This window comes from Rattus rattus, chromosome 12, assembly GCF_011064425.1.
Source record: "Rattus rattus isolate New Zealand chromosome 12, Rrattus_CSIRO_v1, whole genome shotgun sequence".
Lineage (NCBI taxonomy): Eukaryota > Metazoa > Chordata > Mammalia > Rodentia > Muridae > Rattus > Rattus rattus.
The window spans coordinates 22,902,059-22,920,235 of NC_046165.1; the positions used below are offsets into that span (position 1 = coordinate 22,902,059).

Genomic DNA, 18,177 nt, shown 5'->3' on the forward strand with positions numbered 1-18,177 from the left:
GACAGTTACACATTGAGAAGATTATGGCAGGTCAGGAGATGAAATGTGAGGAGGTTTCTGGATCAAGAATTCATGTAAGAAAAATCCCCACACAAATAGGAACAAGTAGAACATGCTCAAGACCAGGTCTAGGATTGATTCTTATCTTTAAATCTAAAAAGTTAATTGCTATCTTTCCATGGGTGCTGGCAGAAGACAGACTTCTGTTCGATGTAATTTTATTACGTGTAGCACAAGGAAGATGGACAGTTATGTGAAGTCACACAAGGATATTGTAAAAGGTCCAGAAGGATACTGCATATGCACTGGGGTATATGGCTGGAGAGGAACGTCAAGCTGGAGGAAGCCATTGTTTTAAAACAGGCAGTAGGCAAACCAGCGTTGTCCTGGAGGCAGACACTCTCTCATCCCTTTACGTTGCTTACTATAAGCATGCCTTTAGGTGATGACAGTCTTATTCTTCAGTTTCGTAAAACTTGTAATTTCAAAAGTACAAAGTTACAAAAAAAACACAATTAAAGGAAATATCCAGTTATGTCTGTGATGCCCCCTATGCTTTATCATTTGCCCTTACACTGTCTGCCCTCCTAGCTTTTCTTCCTGAGGTTACTAAAACCCATTCATTGGTATAGTATCTAATATATTCACACGTAAGCACAAATATCTCTTTATATCCATAAAGGACCGGCTCCAGAAATTCTGGTATGCAAAAATCTGTGGATATTCAAATCTCTCATATAAAATCTTATAATAATATTTCTATGTAACTTGCATGCATCTTACCATATACTCAAAGTCACCTCAATTATTTCTTTTAACACCCAAATGCAGTATCAACACATGGAAAGTTATTATACTGCGTCATTTAGAGAATAATGACAAATATACCTATAGACGTTGAGCACAGGCACACTTTAATTAATATACATATATTTTCCCTCTTCACTGTGTGAGTGTGCATGCACAATAGTGTGGGTACCTTTGGAGGCCAATGAGGGATCAGAATCTCTGGAACTAGAGTTAACCTTGGTTTTGAGTTGCCTGAAGTGGGTTCTGGGGACCAAACTTGGGTACTCTGGAGGAGTACAACTCTCTCAACCTTAGTCATCTCTTCAGCCCTGTGACACATATTTCTAAAGAAAATTCTTGACCCATGACTGGTTGAATCTACAGATGCAGGTATGAGGAATACAAAGGTCCACTGAGTATAGAGTCAGGGAAACCCCTCAGTTACAGCAGTGCACACATCACCCAAGCTTTTCTACCAGCAAAATGTTTTCATCCACCTCCAACCTATATGCTCATTTAGCTGATTCCTCCAAGGTCTGTAGGAGGCTGGGCACAGTGGCGCACATCTGTCGTGCCATAAAGGAAGTTGACACAGGAGGATCACTTGAGTTCAGAAGCTCTGGGCCTCAGTGTGCTGTGGTGATAGGATGTCCATATTAAATTTGGCACCAGCATGACTTCCCTCGAGTGAAGCACCATCAATTCTCTAAGGAGGGTCAGAAATGGAACAGGTCAGGCACTACTGTAGAATTCATAATTTATCATGGTTCCAGCAGATGTTGTCTTGTTTGACTCCCAGCACATCCATCACACAGGTCCCAGGCACCTGAAATCGTAGCTCCAGGCGGGACCTGATGCCTTGGCCTCTGTGGGCACTGCACTCACGTGTATGCATGCATACATACACTCAAGAATAAAATCAATCTTTAAAAAATATTTATTTACCTTTACCTGCCTCATCTTCAGGACTTCCCACTTTCTCCATTAGTCCAAATTTTTTCCTGTTATCACAATGTTTCTGAGTAGAAAGATTCCTTTATATATCTTACAGTGAAAATAAACTAAGTTCTCTTCATCTTTGTTCATTATAAAGGTTTTATTTCTCCATTCAAAATGCCTTTTTTCTCTGAATTCATTATTTCAAAATAGTATCTTGTGTTCTAACTTGCATAGTTTCTGATGAGAAATCTGTTATAATTCTTTATCTGTATCTGATACACCTGTTTCTTCTGGGTCTTCTGAGTAGCTCGAACAGTTTTACACATATTTTGTTCCCATGCGAGCACACATTTAATATTTGAGAGGGTGTTTGATGACAAGAATACTTGTTCTGCCTTAGTACCTCTGAGGTTCTTCAAGATGTGGTTTGCTGTTTTCACTTCCTTTTGAAAACAGTTAACCATCAAGTCTTCCAATGGTTTATATCCAAAGGCCTCCCTCGCCTACTCTTTCCCACTCCGTCTCTGCCTCCCTTCCTCCAGGATCCCACTTCCATGGATCAGCCATTGGACTGCTCACAACTCCTAGATACTCTTCTGTCTTTTTGTGTCTAGCACATTTTTATTTCTTTTGTAGGTGTAAAAAACTTGCATTGCCTTATCAAAAAGTTCACCAAGCCTTTTAAAAAACATGTGCATGAGTTCAGACACACTTGTGCCATGTTGTGTATCTGGAAGACTGAGGATGAAGATAACCTTGATCTTGGTCCACATATTTCGCCTTTTTTGCGGCAATCTCTCCTGTAGTCTTCTTGTCCACAACCAGGCTACCTGGTTCATGATCTTCGGGTTTCTAAGGTGTCTGCCTCCCATCTCACCATATGAATACTGGGACATTTACATACGGCTGGCTTGGCTGGCTTTTCTGTGGTGTCGCAAGTGCTATATAAGCCGCTGAGCTATCTCCAGGGCCTACATGCAAATTTTTTCTTTTTTTTCTAACTACTGAAGAGTTGTTCCAGGCATTCTTCACCCCCCGGTGACTTTCAACACTAGCATCTCCATTTAGTTTTTTCTTATATTTTTTTCAACTCGACTAACAATTTCCATGTGTTGATACATTCTATCCATCTTGCCTACTTGAACCTTTAATGCCATTATTACAATTCTATGATATTTGAACGTCTGCATTGCATATGGGCTTAATTCTGTTGATTGTCTCCTGACAGGATATTAATATATTTTCTTACTTTTTCTTTTTTTAAAAAATATTTTCTTATATATTTCTTCTTACTATTTTTGGTTAAAAGTTAGATACCTTGTATAGTATCTAAGACAAATAGTACTGACATTTAGGCATGCCCCATCAAAACCTTAACGTAGAGCAATGAGTCTAATCCATGCAGAGGTAGAGCTGTTTGGTTTTGCTTTTGGTACAGTTGCTCCCGGTGTAAGAGTAGGTTAAGATCCAGTATTCCCAGTGTGTAAAGAGCGAGAAGGGGGTTAGTGGAACCCTCCTTTGTCAGCTCTGTTGCGTGGAAAGTTCTAAGCTTTTGCCTAAAGCCTGTGCCCAGAGGTCTTTCTTCATGTACTCATTCGCCGTCACATCAGTATTTAGAACGCTTCCTAAGCTAATGGTGGTGACAAAAGGCTTTCTCTGTTCTTGTTCAACAAACCAACACGTAGTTCCTTAGTTCCTCTTTATCAAGCACAGGGGGTTTCCAAGGATTCCATCTATTAGAAAAGGATCTCTCATAGAGAAACTGCAGAAGGAGTTTGTTCAGGGTCTTTCAGCTTTGTTTTCCGGAAGAGAAGAGCCCAGGTGAGTGCCTTCCCACAGTGGTCCTGTTTGCCTCCTCTATGCCGTCCCATGAAGACCTTTCCTGCCTTGTCTGCCTGCAGTCAAACTCCTGAGTATCCAATGAGCTCTGTGGAGAGTAGGTGCAACTCTGCTCTTCGGAGAGCTCACAGGGACTTTACAGTTACCTGAAAGCCTATAGCAGTTTGCCTTTCAAAATCTGCAAATGTTTATACCTCTTTCTTTTTCTCTTGTTTAATAAAAAGTGGTACTCTGTGTTTCCTTTCTCATCAGTCATATGTTTGGGGTGATACACCTCAATAATTGCATCTCCACACTTCTCAGTGCAGCACACTACTCTTTAAACGGTGACAGAGATGATGCACTGGGAAGACACCAAGGTGTTTTCAGAGTGTTGTTAGCTTTCTACAACTCTAAGTGATTTCCAACAAATATTTATAGAAACCTCTCTATATCGTGATCAGGCAACAATAACCACAGCTAATAGTCAATATTGCATACTAGACATTCAATGATACTAAGGCTACAGATTCCCACAGCAATCCCATACGATGAAAAGTTTGATTATTTCTAAACATGAAGATAGCATTTTTCCTCAAATATTGCCATATTATTTATGTGTAATTCTAGCTCTCTTTCTGTACATGCTTTTCAGTGTAAGTGTATGTAACAGAGGAAAGAACGGGGAAAACAAAGTCCTTATCTTGGCTAAGTATATTTCAAACGTAAGAATTCTACATTTGTATGTGTGGCTAGCATTCTACAGTATTTAAATGTGGATGATATATTATTATACTGTCTTGTTCCCCATAATGTCACAGCAGTTCAAGTGGCCCTTATAAAGTATTTCAGATTTCAAGCACTGTGGAATTTTAAAAAACAAAACAAAACAAAAAAAAACAAGTTAGCACGCCATTTAGAGTGTGAACTTGGATTAGGGATGCTCAACCTGTATTTAAATGACTCCTAGACAGTGAAGCTACTTACTATTCAGGTCTTGTTGCCTCTATGCCAGTCTTAAGGTTTAGTAAGTGACTTTTTTGTTTTGTTTTGAGTTTCTCTATGTATCCCTGGCTGTCCTGGAACTTGCTCTTTAGACCAGGCTGGCCTTGCGCTCAGGGATCTTGCTTCTGCTTCCTGAGTACTAACTAGGATTAAAAGCATGTGCCGCCATGCCTGGCTAATAAGTAAATATTTAAAGTTAGTAACTAAATTTTCACTCTGTTCATACTTGCTTATATCTCATATCTATAATCTCTCACATAAAGGATTCCAAAGATATAAGCAATCATCAATTAAAATTAGTAACAAGCACCAACGGTTGCCAAGACATTAACAGAACCCTATGTCCCACTGGCAAACTACACTGGTATTTTGATGGGGGAATGAGACTACCTACAGCACTCTACACAGAACATGCAATGATACTGTACACTTTAAGGATATTGGGTTTGACTCCAGATTACTGTGATGAAATAAAAATAGAAAGTCATGCAATTTTTAATTGTTCAGTACGTGTAGTGCCATGTTTTAACTAGCTACAGTCTATTAATTATACAATATATTATATCTATAAGTATCGCATACAGATCATAATTAAAACATTTTACTATGGAAATGCTAACAGTCATCTGAAGTGGCAGGTAGTGGTGCTATCAGGCACTTTCAATTTGTCAAAAACACTATGGGGAGAGAAACAGAACAAGGTGAGCTGTAAACTCTGCCTCAGTTAGAGTTCCCAACAGAAACCTTCTGGACATCCAAAGATACTACAGAGATGAAAGCATTCTACTCTTCAAGCAGAATGGCCTTAAAGACACTAAACAAACAAACAACCAAGCATTCAGACTCTTATTTAAACTCAACAGAAAAAATAAACAGAAAGGGTGAGGACAATGATGATGATGGTGACTATAATTAGTATAATTCTGGTTAATCTAAGAATAATGATGTATCTAGCTGGGCCAATACCATATAAGTAGAGCTTATCAATCGCCAAACTGGGTTTATAAGAGCTGGCTCCAAGATCAGTATTTCCCATAACACAGGTAGCTACTTCACATCATTGTCAATAATTTAACTGATTCGCAGATGCATCTTTATCATTTCTACATGTACCCCTCCCAAACATAATTCTGATTTCCTTTCTGACTGTCAAATGCATAACTATCTGCAGGAAGAAGGTAAATAAAATTGAAAATCTCAGGTTCTAAAAGGGAAAATTTCCTTTCACAAATAATATGCACACACTCTATTTATTTAAAAAAAATGACAAAATTATTCTTCAGATAATTTAACACCAAGCAATTAGAACTGCTTTCCAGGCCAAAAAAAAAATTGCCTAGAACTTTAAAACAGAGACAGAGAATCTGCCTAAAAGTAGATTCTCTACTATATTTTCCCTGTTAAAAACCAAATGCTTGGTAAGTGAATTCTAAATTATCATAAAATGCTACAGTAAAATAAGTATAGTTTGGCTTATAGCCAAAGCATTTTTTCACTGAAACCTGTCACTGCTTATATATTACATCAAAACATGATGAACATGAAAGATAACTTAAAACAATTACAGTGTCCACAACAGATACAACATAATTACTGAAGGACTAAGCCTAGGTTAAGATTTCCTGGGGATCTGGGGGAGGTGGGAGTAGAGGGGAGGTAGAGATGGGGTCTCACTTCATACCTGAGCTGTCCTCACACTCTTCCTGCCTAGGTCTCCTGTGTGCTGAGCACCTGCGCTCTTGGGAGGACCAGGGCTCGATTGCCAGCCCACATGACAGCACACACCGTCCTGTAACTCCAGTACCAGGGCACTCAGTGCCCTTTTCAGACCTCTGCTGGTACCAAGCATGCATGTGGTCCACAGACGTATGCCAAACAAAACACTCACATACATTAAACAACAAAGAAATGGTTTTAAAGAGTAAAATTGTAGTTATTTTATTTACTTATTTGCTTTGCTTTTTGGTGCTAGGAAAGCTCTATGACTGTGTCACATCCCCGACACTGACTGATTTGCTTTAAGATTGATTGATTGATTGATTTACAGAGAAGTCTTAGAGAAACTAATTGGATCCTCAAAAGGGATAATTATGAAAATAAAGACCATAAACCAAACAGAGTATACTGAACTCCTTTCTTTATACCATGATTAGGAGTCATTAATAAATTATGCGCTCACCCATAACTGAGTATAAAAGACTTCCTTTCGGTATGTTTATTTGCATGTGTGTGCTCTATGTGTGTGAATGTATGTCACACTAGTGCAGTGCCCACAGAGGACAGAAGAGACAGTTGCTTCTCAGAGACTACGTACAGGCTGTGAGCTGTGCAGTATTAGTTGCGAGAAGCTGCCAGTCATCTGCAAGAGGAGCGACTGCTCTTGACCTCTGACCCATCATCTGTCTGCCTCACAGGGTATTCTTCTAACACTAGAATGTCCACTGAGTGAGTCTTTAAAACATGGACAGGGAAACAAAAGCCTCTTTAGGGATGCTGAATACAGTAAAAGGGATTGTAACATATATTCTTTTAACGATACATATATGTGTATGTGTGGAGAAATATATGCTCATATAAGGCTTCCGACCTTAAAATCAGCACTATAATTTAATTTTAAACAAATTTCTGCAAATTGTAGGTTTGATTCCGCACAATACACTGGATGAGAGGAAATTTAAAGTTGGAATTTAAAATAGAAAAATAAAGTCAGATCCATGCAAAAGATGAAAACTTCTCCTGTCTACTGGGAAAGATGGCAAAGTCAAGCACAGGCCAGAAACCATGAGCCAGCACCGTGGACCACAGGCGCCATCTCTTCACCATGAGGCAGACGTCTCCCACGCCCGGCCGACAGTCGTGTTCTCACTTCAGCTCCTAGTTTCTGATGTTACATGAAATGTGAACTTACTGTTGTCCAGCTACTAGACTAAGCCTCAGAAATTCTTTTCATACAATCTGAGAGTAGCCCCAGATAAGTTCTCAAGTACAAAGTTCTTTTCTCCTAAAATGCCTTCTGACCTGTACAGTTGGAGCACAGTACACTCAGACCTCACCGTCTCCACACGTCACTTCTGCTTCTGTAGCTAAGGCAGGTGCACATGGGACAACGGCACCCAGTCAGACGTGAAGGGCGGAGTTTCTGAGGTCAGTGTAGCTGTTTCCCATTTCTAAACTGTGACACTGGAAAGGGGAGAGGTCAGGGAAAGGCAAGGCCCCCCCTCCACTCAGGGCCCACAGTGGAGAAACAACAGCGGAAGGAGCGAGCCCACACAGAGCACGAGGAGCCAGCCAGCGAGTCCCGCGGTTTCTATTTTTGAAAACAAGATGGAATGACATTGCCTCCAGACCTTCCGGTTATGTACCTGTCGTCTGTGTGGGCGTGCACACAGGGTGCAGATACTCATGGAGGCCAGGGAGGGTTTCGTAAGCTGGAGCTGCAGTTGCCAAGAGTCAGGAGCATCTGACATGGGTGCTGGGCACCAAACCAGTTCACTGCTGAGCCATCTCTCCAGCCTCTACAATTTCAAACTTTTTGACAAAATTGGACATACCTTAATCAGAAATTTAAGTCCTACACAGAACTGAGTTCTTCCTAGCAGCCCTTTCCTTCACAGCAAAGGGAAGGAGACAGAAAAGCCCTCAAGAAAGGATTATAAATGCGAATGAGCTTCCCCTCATGTGCAGTAGCTGCTGTGCGCTGAGTGGGATGATTTCTGCTACACCTCAAGACTGGCGAGACGGCTCAAGGGGCACAGGCTCTTGCCACCAAACCCAATGACCTACAGATGTAGGGTCCTGGGACCCAAAGGAAGGAGGAATCGTCTCCAAAAAGTTGTTTTCTGACCTCCAAACACATGCCCTGGTATCACTCACAGGCATGAAGATGCACACAAAATAAAGGTAACGAATGAGCTATCTTAAAAATGTAAACATCTTCACTTCAGTCCGCAACGAAAGCATAAACTGTATCTACACAATTAATAACTAGATTCTAAGAGGGTCTCTCTCACACAGAGACACACTCAATATGTTGATTTAACTAATCAAAGGCTGCAAATACTATTACATTTTATGTATGTGTGCTGACAAAATATAGTTTTTCTTTTAATTTCCTAACATGTAATATCTACCAATAAGAAATCTACAAATGATTTTAAGAACACAAGAGGCTATATATATAGGTTACATGCAAACAATAAACCAATCTATTCAAAGGACACATAAAATGAACAATAAATAAAAGTTAAATAAACATTTTATGCAAGAAATGTTTTTCTTTTGAGTATTCCTGGAATAATCTATACACCAGAAATACTGTGACCCAACTGTGTATAATATATAGATCCTTAATTATATATACCTATCTGTGACTATATACTTGAAATCAGAACCTTGCCCAGCAATTAAATAAACTTGTGTGTAGAAGTCAACAACACTAACCAGACTGGATACTTACAGTCCTTTTCAAATTAAGCAAATATGCTTATATCTGATAATAGTCCTCTCACAGCAGTAACTATTCAGATGTTTCACCACACATTTAGCATTGAAGCCACATACTACGATAGCACATATGTAGAACAAACTTTTGTTGATCAAAACTTTGCTTAATATAATCTCAGTGAATATGAAATTACATATTTCATTATACATTAAATTTGATTTTATTTTGTGACTTCAATTCACTTCACAGACTTACTAAAGAACTTTGAATAGTCATTAGCAAGGAAACATTATTTACTTCTGCCCAGCAATGAAAAATTTTCAAACAGAATTTAAACACTGGTATCAAAATATACTATGAAACTGTCAAAAAATCAATTAAAAGGGGGGAAGATTTAAGAATTTAATTCTAGCAATGGCTATGCTCAATACCATTAGTGACTGAAATAAAAGACCTTTGAAGGAAAAACGTTTCGTATCCTGTTTACAATGCACAGCTTCTAGCACAGAACTGTTCAATTCGCTTGTTTAATTGACCCAGTGAAGGAAAGACAATACCCTGCGGGTTGAAATCCCTACGTGTGTCTATCTATCCCTTTAGCCAGTACTCACACCTATGAGGAACCTCTTTGGAAAAACCTGCAATCAACATTTAGTAAAGAAGGGTATTTAATAAAGTCTATTTTTAAGTTGAAAAACTGAAAATCGAATCATCAAGGTTAAGGAACTGGAAAGTAAGTTATGATTCACCCACCTGAGAGTGTGCACATTTATTTCTAATAAGGTTGAGTAAGTTATGATTCACTCACCTGAAAGTATGCACATTTATTTCTAATAAGGTTGAGTAAGAGCTGTTTAGCTTATTCCAAAAGACTGGAATGAAATATGTAACTAATACTAAGTGTATTTTTTGATATACTTTCAATTTTAGCATCTTTATTTAAAAGAGTATGCTTTTTATAAGCTAAAAAACAGTAATAATTACTATAATTTACAAGGGTTTTTATTTTAGCAAATGACTTAAAGTAGAGTTTGAAGGCAAAACATACTTGGAGTTTTCCTTTCTCAGCTTCATGTATGATTTGCAGATTTTTGTGCATTGTTGCACTGTGGACTAACCATTAATAATTAAAATGTTCATGCTATCGGAGTCACTGTGTCTAAAAAGAATCTTCTATTCTGCCAGGTGATCTGGTAGATGCTCAGACTATATTATCTTTGAACCACCTGCCAGCATTCTGACAGGACTGGATACTTACAGTCCTTTTCAAATTAAGCAAATATGCTTATATCTGATAATAGTCCTCTCACAGCAGTAACTATTCAGATGTTTGACCACACATTTAGCATTGAAGCCATATACTATGGTAGCACATATGTAGAACAAACTTTTGTTGATCAAAACTTTGTTTAATATAATCTCAGTGAATTTTCTAACATGGCACTTTAAAGACAAAAATCACAAAATCACTACAGAGATGAAATTCGAGTGCAACCGAAGGGCTATCAATTTACTTTCTCAGTCAGTCCATTTCCCACCCAAGGCAGGATGATCGTCACTTTAGTGCAGAGCATAAAGTGGCTACACAACCAGCCTATCAGCTTTCTACTGTGTTGTGTGGCCTGGCACGGGGGCACACACCTGTGATCCCAGCACTTGGCTGGCAGGACTAGAAGTGGACCACGCAGCGAGACTGCCCGAGTTCAAGTTCTGGCTAAGCCTTGGGGACAGAGGCTGAACCTCGCCTTGCGGCAGCTGCTTCATCTGTAAAGGGAGATAATACCTGTAATTCCTAAAGCTCCTACAGATCAAACAGCACACACTGAGTCACTTCTGTACCATTGTTAAAGGGACAGCAACCTATATACACTTTTATTGTGGCTATCTAGAATAGAATACAAAATGGTGACGTAGCAAGTGAAAGATCAAAGGATAAAGAGACTCCTCCGCTGAAATTTAATGACTAGTATCTCATTCTCCCAGGCTTTTGTTTTGTTTTGTTTCTTGTTTTGTTTTGGGTTTTTTTTGGTTGTTGTTTAGTTTTAAAAACAAAAGCATTATCTTTCAGCAAGTAAACAAAACTAAGTGAAGTGGGCCTACTGTCCAAATTTCAGAATTAGCCAGTGTCTGACAGACAATAATGGTGAGATAGTGAAAAACATCTATGGAACAATTCAGCTAAGGCAGTAGACCACAGCCAGTCTTCTGGAAAAGAAAACAAACAAAACTTCCAAAACCCAAACCATGAAATATCAGCAGCTCAACCTAACGGATTTCTCCTTTAGTTCACAAATGTCAACATTCAATACTGCCTCCCCTTGGCCCCTCCATTCCCATGATGTTCTGGGTGTACAAATGATGCTATCTGGGTGTATGAGCAACTTCCGTATACACTATTAACTACTGGCTCCTCTTCCTCTGTCCACTCCTTTTAACACAAGTGACCCCGAGTTTAGATTTGTCTCCCTATTATTGTCTTCTGAGAATTCACAAGCTCCTACCCAAACACAAAAGCCTAAAAATATCTGCCAGAATTTAAAACATAGACACATAAACTCAATGTCTTTCATAGGTCAAGCACACGACATTCCATTACAAAGAAAATACAATTTCATGATCTAAACTCAATTCATAAACTCAGTTTGACAACACTAGACATGGCATCTCTGGTCCCTCTGCCTGTAAAGTCCAAGCTCTCTTTGGTTTGGCTTCCTTAGCACTGGCATTCAGATGAATTTTCTTCATGCCTAGTAAAACAGCATCACCATCCACACTCACTGACTGCCCGTTAGATGCCAAGCACCATTCTTAAGCAACTCTAGAGAGTAACTCACTAGTCATTACAGTCCTCTCATAAGGTAGGCAGCATTGGCTTTAGCTTACACAAGGGAAATAGCCTGCCCACATGAAGAAGCAGAGGAGTCAGCATGGAAACCTACACCCTATGCTCTAAACTTTATACCATGTTAGCATTTACTGAAGCCTGTTTCAGACAGCCGTACACTGGAAACGTGAAGCACGTATGACAACCAAGGTCCATGCTCTCATGAAGCCCACACCTTAATAAGTGAGCAAGATGGAAAACTAAGTGAAAGGAAGCACAAGCTTGCTATGCCCTTTAGACAGACCGGGAAGGAGATGGCATCTGAGGAGCAGTAGTACAGGTAGAAGGTGAAAGAAGGCCTCCTGGGAAAGGACTGAAGGCGAGAGCAGAGAGAGAGAGAGAGAGGGGCCACGCCGTCTCTGCACTGACAACAGGTAGACCAGAAGACTCCTACTTTTACTATGTTATGGTCAGGCTGATCATCATACTAAAACTAAAGTTCTATTACCAAATCTCTATCATTTGATAGTGTCCTGGTTGGTTTTTTTTGGGGGGGGTGGGTTAACTTGCCACAATAGAATTATCTAGGAAGAGAAACTGCAACTGGGAAACGCCTCGTTCTGCTGGGCTCATGGTCAGTCACCCTGTACAGCATGTTCTTGATTAATGAAAGATTAAGAGAAAAAAATTATCCTTGGTAGAGGTTTAAGCTGGCTGTAAAATGGATTTGAAAATATATATATAGTGTGGGTCTTTTTCTTCAGTGCCAAGAGGACATTAATATATAATTACTAGGGGACAGTAGTAAGATGATCTTGGAATCTATTAACTACCAACTCCACAAGAGACTGACCTCATATAAAAATGCTCTAATTAAAATATTTACCGTAGAACTCCAACAAATCTAAGATTTTGTCTTTTTGTTTTAAAGACAAAACATGTAGAAAGAGTTTTAAAACTGTAGAAACATGAAGGGACAGGAAAGAAGGCAGATACGAACCTCAGACAGGGCGAGCGCGTTCACTGGGTATCGGTAGTTCGTCAGAGCTGCTACAGAGACCAGGCTGGGTTAGACTTTCCAGAGACTCCCCTGCTTCTGCCTCCCCTAAGAGCTGGGAGTGACAGTGTTGCGTCTGACTGTGTATGTGTATCGTATGCACATGGTGCCCACAGAGGCCAGAAGAGGGCCTCAGACAAGCTGAAACTGGAGTAAGGAGAAGCTATGAGCTGGCCCAAGTGAGTGCTCGGTTCTGAGCCCAGGTTCAGTTCTGGGAGAATTATTCTACAACAGTAAGTGCTCTTACTGCTGACCCAGATCCCTAGCTCATGACTTTTTTTTAAAGTTTTCATAGCACAAAAAGACATTTTTAACTCAATACTGGAAACAGTAACTATGTAGTGAGCCTTATGTGTAAAAAAGAGTTCTGAATAATTTGAAATGTACAAACAAACAGATATGAATCCTAGGCCTAAAAACCGCAAGAAGAGGTAAAATTTCCCTGCCTTATAAGCTAAGGTGCAATTATTTACTATAGGAGGAATTTTATATACCAAGGTAGAAACAGTAACAAATAAATTAGAACTGTTAAAATGCAGGAACATGTGCATCACGGTTTGTTAGTTTACACAGGGTCTCACTGTGCAGCCTGGGTGAGCCTGGAACTAGGGAGTAGACTAGGTTACCTCAAACTGCTGATCCCTATGCTTCAGTCTTTGAAGCACTAAAATTTTAAGCTTATACTACCACATGTGGCTTTAAGAATATATATTTGAGTAGCTAAAAAAGAATATGAAAATTAAATAAATGCAAAACATTGAAGTCACATGAATAAGTGCATAGCATAGATAAAATATACCCAGGTAACAGAGTGCTTTATGTAGAGGGTCACACGGAAGATAATTCTGAAGGCTGAGGAGAAATGAGAAATGCAGATGCTGTGATATGAAATATTTTCAGAAAAGGAAATTATAAAAAAGAATAGCAATAAAGTAAGAGATTGCTAGAGAAAAATGTTTTCAGAGAAATAGCCAAAGCAATCAGGATTAGAAAAGACTTGAAGACAGTCAGGCTACAGAGGACCATGTGGGAATGGCCCCAAACTCTATTTTCAGCCCGATGTATCTCAGAGCTATAGTGCACAGAAACTATTACAGCTCTAACAGTGATTCTCAACTGTGAGGCATGATAGAGCAATAGAAGAAGTGAATCCTTGTGGCAGTAAGGCTTGGGAGAAGCCCTCTAAAAAATACTACCTTCCACTCCACTTTGAGAATGACTGCACTAGAAAAACAAAAGTTTGAGTTACAACTGTGAATTAGGCTTTGGAAAATGTAACGGAGTTAGAACTGTAAAAACATGAAGGGACAGAAAAGAAGGCCCAGATAATAACCTCGAACAAGGACAAGGGTATTCTAAAATGTGAGTGGGTCCTTCCTGGATCACATGACAAGTATGATGAAGTTTCAGTCTGGACAAAAAGAGCTATGTCTGTCATTTAGATGGGGAACCAATAAGCTGGATGAAGCTCCAGAAGGGACTGGAGAGGAAGGCAGCACAAAGACACATGTTCTTGGAAGTGATTATGCATGAGCTGCTTTATGAGTAACTAGCATCTTACAACAGTCTTCTACTGCTCCTCGTCACCAGTTTTAGCTCAACCCAACAACACTGCCAACCAAACTTCCCAAGGCTCACCACAAGCACTGTGAACAGCAGAGCACTGACTAATTCAAAGCTGCCCACTACACTGGTCTACTGTAAACGGAGTACAAACCAACAGTTTACAACGTTAAAAGACAAACCCAAGAGCAGCTCGGAAGGGAGAATTACAAGGACCTCAGTGTTTCAATTAGTCAAACGCCCACAGTCATACAGTCTGAAATAAGAATAATTACAGCTATATCATAGTATCAAAGAATTTCAGCCTTAAAATGGGTTTAAGACTAATCTAACATCAGTTTAGTTATAAAAAATTTCCATGTATTGTTGAATAGGCAATATCATCCTGTGTGTGAAATGTGTCTTTTTCCTCCTGCTTATTAATATACATTAAGTGTATTAAATAATGAGTTTTATCATGACATCTTCATAACAGCACTTTATATGATGTACTGGATCATACTGTCCCTCACTGTCCTCTTTTGTCCTTATACCTTCTCCCTTCACTGGCTCCCTTCTTCTTCCAAAATAGTCTCCACCCTGGAAAGTGTGATTTCAAGCCACATATGAGGAAAATGTACAGTTGCCTGGTGCTCTAAATGTATCATTGGCTTTAATTAAATTTTAGTCATTCTAACTGAGTATTTTCTGACAAAGTTCCCACAAGAGTAAGTGCTTTAGAAAAGCAGAAAGAAGGAATGGATGGGACAAGTCAATAAAGAAAGAGAAGCAACTGAAGGAGCAGAGCCGTGACCCAGCGGAGCTCCCAACCAGCATGAAGCTGGTGAAGATCATGGTGGCCCAGGACAGAGTCACACGATTTTTTTCTGGGAGCTGGCATGACCACGATGTCCAAAGACCAGACAGGCTAAATGGACATGCAGGAGTCTCAGGAGTCTGACAGGGGAGCAGCAGGCCACCTGTTACGTAAAGTAAGGAGCAAGCCACCGAAAACCTGTAAACAGATCTGGCCAAGTGGACCCATTAATGCCCATGTTAGCAGCCTGGACAAAATATTTCGTTTGCTATCACTCTACGGATGCTGCTGTTGAAAAAACAAGTTCTAAGGAAAAACAAAAAGAAAACAAACATGGCGAAATACTTTTCCACAAGTCCTACAATAGAAGGTCAAATTTACACACAGCAACATTTTTGAAAAGAAATGTGAAATACCTCAGTCTGACCTTCATGTGCACTGGTTTCATGAGTAACTCGAATAGCCTGTAATAAGAATATAAACTATTTACAAAAACAAAACAACAAGATCTTTTAAATGAAAACAGCGACAAAGCTCAGTTTTAAACCAGCTAGAATCCTGTAATGAGGTGGGAAACTGGAAGAACTTTAGGAGCAGTTCAGCAGGAAACCTTTCAGAATTGTGTCTCAGGAAGCAAACCAACTGCCGTCCTTTCTAGCCACAAATCCCTTAAGCATTAGGAAACTGACTAGCTCATCATTCCTAATTTGCACAGTGCAGGGAGAGGGCCATTTAGCTTTCTTAATTGTTAGAGCAACATTTAACACTTTATTCACTTGAGACTGGAATAAAGTGAGCATCTCACAGGGACTGAAGACGCTTAGCCATCTGTCTCTCCACAGTGCATGCTCCTGCAGCTCTGCCTGTATTTATGTTTCACCATGCATTTCAGTCGGCAATTTAAAAACGTGGTGCAAAAGGCATGCATTTATGAGAAGCTAGGGAATCCGGTTAGCTAAACTTAAAAGTGCTCCAGTCATACCCACTACTATCAAAGATGCAGAGAGATGGACAGAATAAAGAGTCAGGGGTAAAAGTATAATTGTTATGTATAGCAATTTGGTGATAAGTATTAAAGCCTTAGACATGCAAGTTGATCAGCAATTTCTCTTCTAGGCATTAATATGTTGATATATTTAATGTACATGATTATATGAAATTAAGAATGGTTCTAAAACCTCGGACAGTAATATACACTTGTAATAATTTTAAGTAGTGAAAAAGAGAGAGAAAACTCTTAGATTTCAAATAGCATTTTACTAGTTAAATACACAATGAAAAGCTACTCAGCCATTAAAATAATAATGTTAAATATATACTTACTGGTGTTAATACGCTTGTGATAAGTGAAAAAAGCAAGTTATAAAACAGTATTACAGTGTGATCAAATAAAAAAACTATTGTGTATATATATATATATATATATATATACATGTTTCCTATGAAACCATCAGTGACAGCTGCCTTTCACTGGTGTAATCACTAGCAACTATCATGTTGCTTACTTTACTTCTAAGCAAAATAAGGATATTTTATAAATTTCCAGATATTTTTAAACTTAAAGCAAATAAGTTATTTTGGAAAACTAAACAAACTATGAAAAATATACATTGTATTCCTTCCAAGTTCAAAGAGCTTATCATCTACTGATGTTATTAAAAGGCAAGAGGCTTCAGAAGAATGATTTTCAAAAATAATGAATGTTTAAAACGATCACCGCAAACCGGATTAGAAGGTCCAGGATTTAATTTGTAATTCATTCACTCTGGACACAGAACTGTCAACTGAGCAACATCGCAGCTACTCCGGGTACAGCTACCTCAGTAAAACAGAAGTCCTTTCTTATGGATGTGACAGTGCTGCTTCCCCAAGCTATGGCCTCACAGCAAACCACTAACAGAACCTGCAGTCCTGTGAACTGCCCTGACGAGGTGGGAGAAGGGAGGTACTGACGTCATAGTTCTCCAGGTGTCTGGCTCTTTCTTCAGGGCTCATTGCTACAGACTCCTCCAGGAACTTTTTCAATGCTGACCCTGATTCTGAGAAGTTCAAAAACGATTAAAAAATTAACTTTAATTACAAAAAAAATTAACAGTAAACATAGTATAGCTTTTTTTAGATAAAAATTCTTTAACTGGTAAGAATCTAAGAGTCTCGGGATAAGTAATTAAGTCAAACTTTCTTTGGCTGAACCTGTTCATCAACAATATGAAGAATGGGAAGGATGTCTTTCTCTCCTGGCAGCGTATACATACATACATACACACATACACACATACATACACACATACACGCATACACACATACACACATTCCCATAAGCATGGCTTTAGCGTTGAGAGAGTTCGAGCGCCCCCTACTGTGTAATGCAGTTAAGGCATCTGCAGGGGGACACTGGAACAGAAAGGGATTTACCAAAGTGCATCTTGTCTTTGTTGTTCGCGATGGCGTGGATTAGTCCAATGGTTCCACAGGCGTTGCTGATGGTTTGTTTCATAAAATACACTGATGACGTAACATCTTGTCCTTGGGATTTTATTTTCTCTTCCTCTTCTGTTCTGAAGACTTCATACTATTGGGGGGAAAAGTCAATAGTCCACATGCAAAAACTACACAATAAACAAGACAAGTTGTGAAGGAAGGGTATGGAATGAAGCGGTTTGGTGTGACAGAGTTTAGTAAGATCATAACATTATTGTACACCAGAATGACAGACGACTGGAAGGAAGCAGTAACTGTCTTACAGTAGGGGCTGACAGAGAAAAGCATGTATGTCACGCTGGTCATTTCACTCAGGGCTTGCCTGTGCGATACGAGGGTCTCACTGCATTGCTCAATCCAGTCTGCAACCCCTGAGCTCAAATGATTCTCCTGCCTCAATCTTTCGGGAAGCAAAGGGGGCAGGCATACTCCACGGCCCTCAGCCTCACTCACCAGTGTTA

General features: G+C 39.4%; 1 protein-coding gene across 1 annotated transcript in view; it reads right to left on the reverse strand.

Annotated features, from left to right (window-relative positions):
• Uchl3 (ubiquitin C-terminal hydrolase L3) overlaps positions 1-18,177 on the reverse strand; it is a 42,129-nt gene that overhangs the window by 11,506 nt on the left and 12,446 nt on the right. The window contains exons 4-6 of the mRNA XM_032917531.1: positions 17,651-17,807; positions 17,189-17,274; positions 15,652-15,699 (exon numbers count right to left, since the gene is read on the reverse strand). Coding sequence (XP_032773422.1) covers positions 15,652-15,699; positions 17,189-17,274; positions 17,651-17,807 — 291 coding nt within the window. The remainder of the gene's footprint in view (positions 1-15,651; positions 15,700-17,188; positions 17,275-17,650; positions 17,808-18,177) is intronic.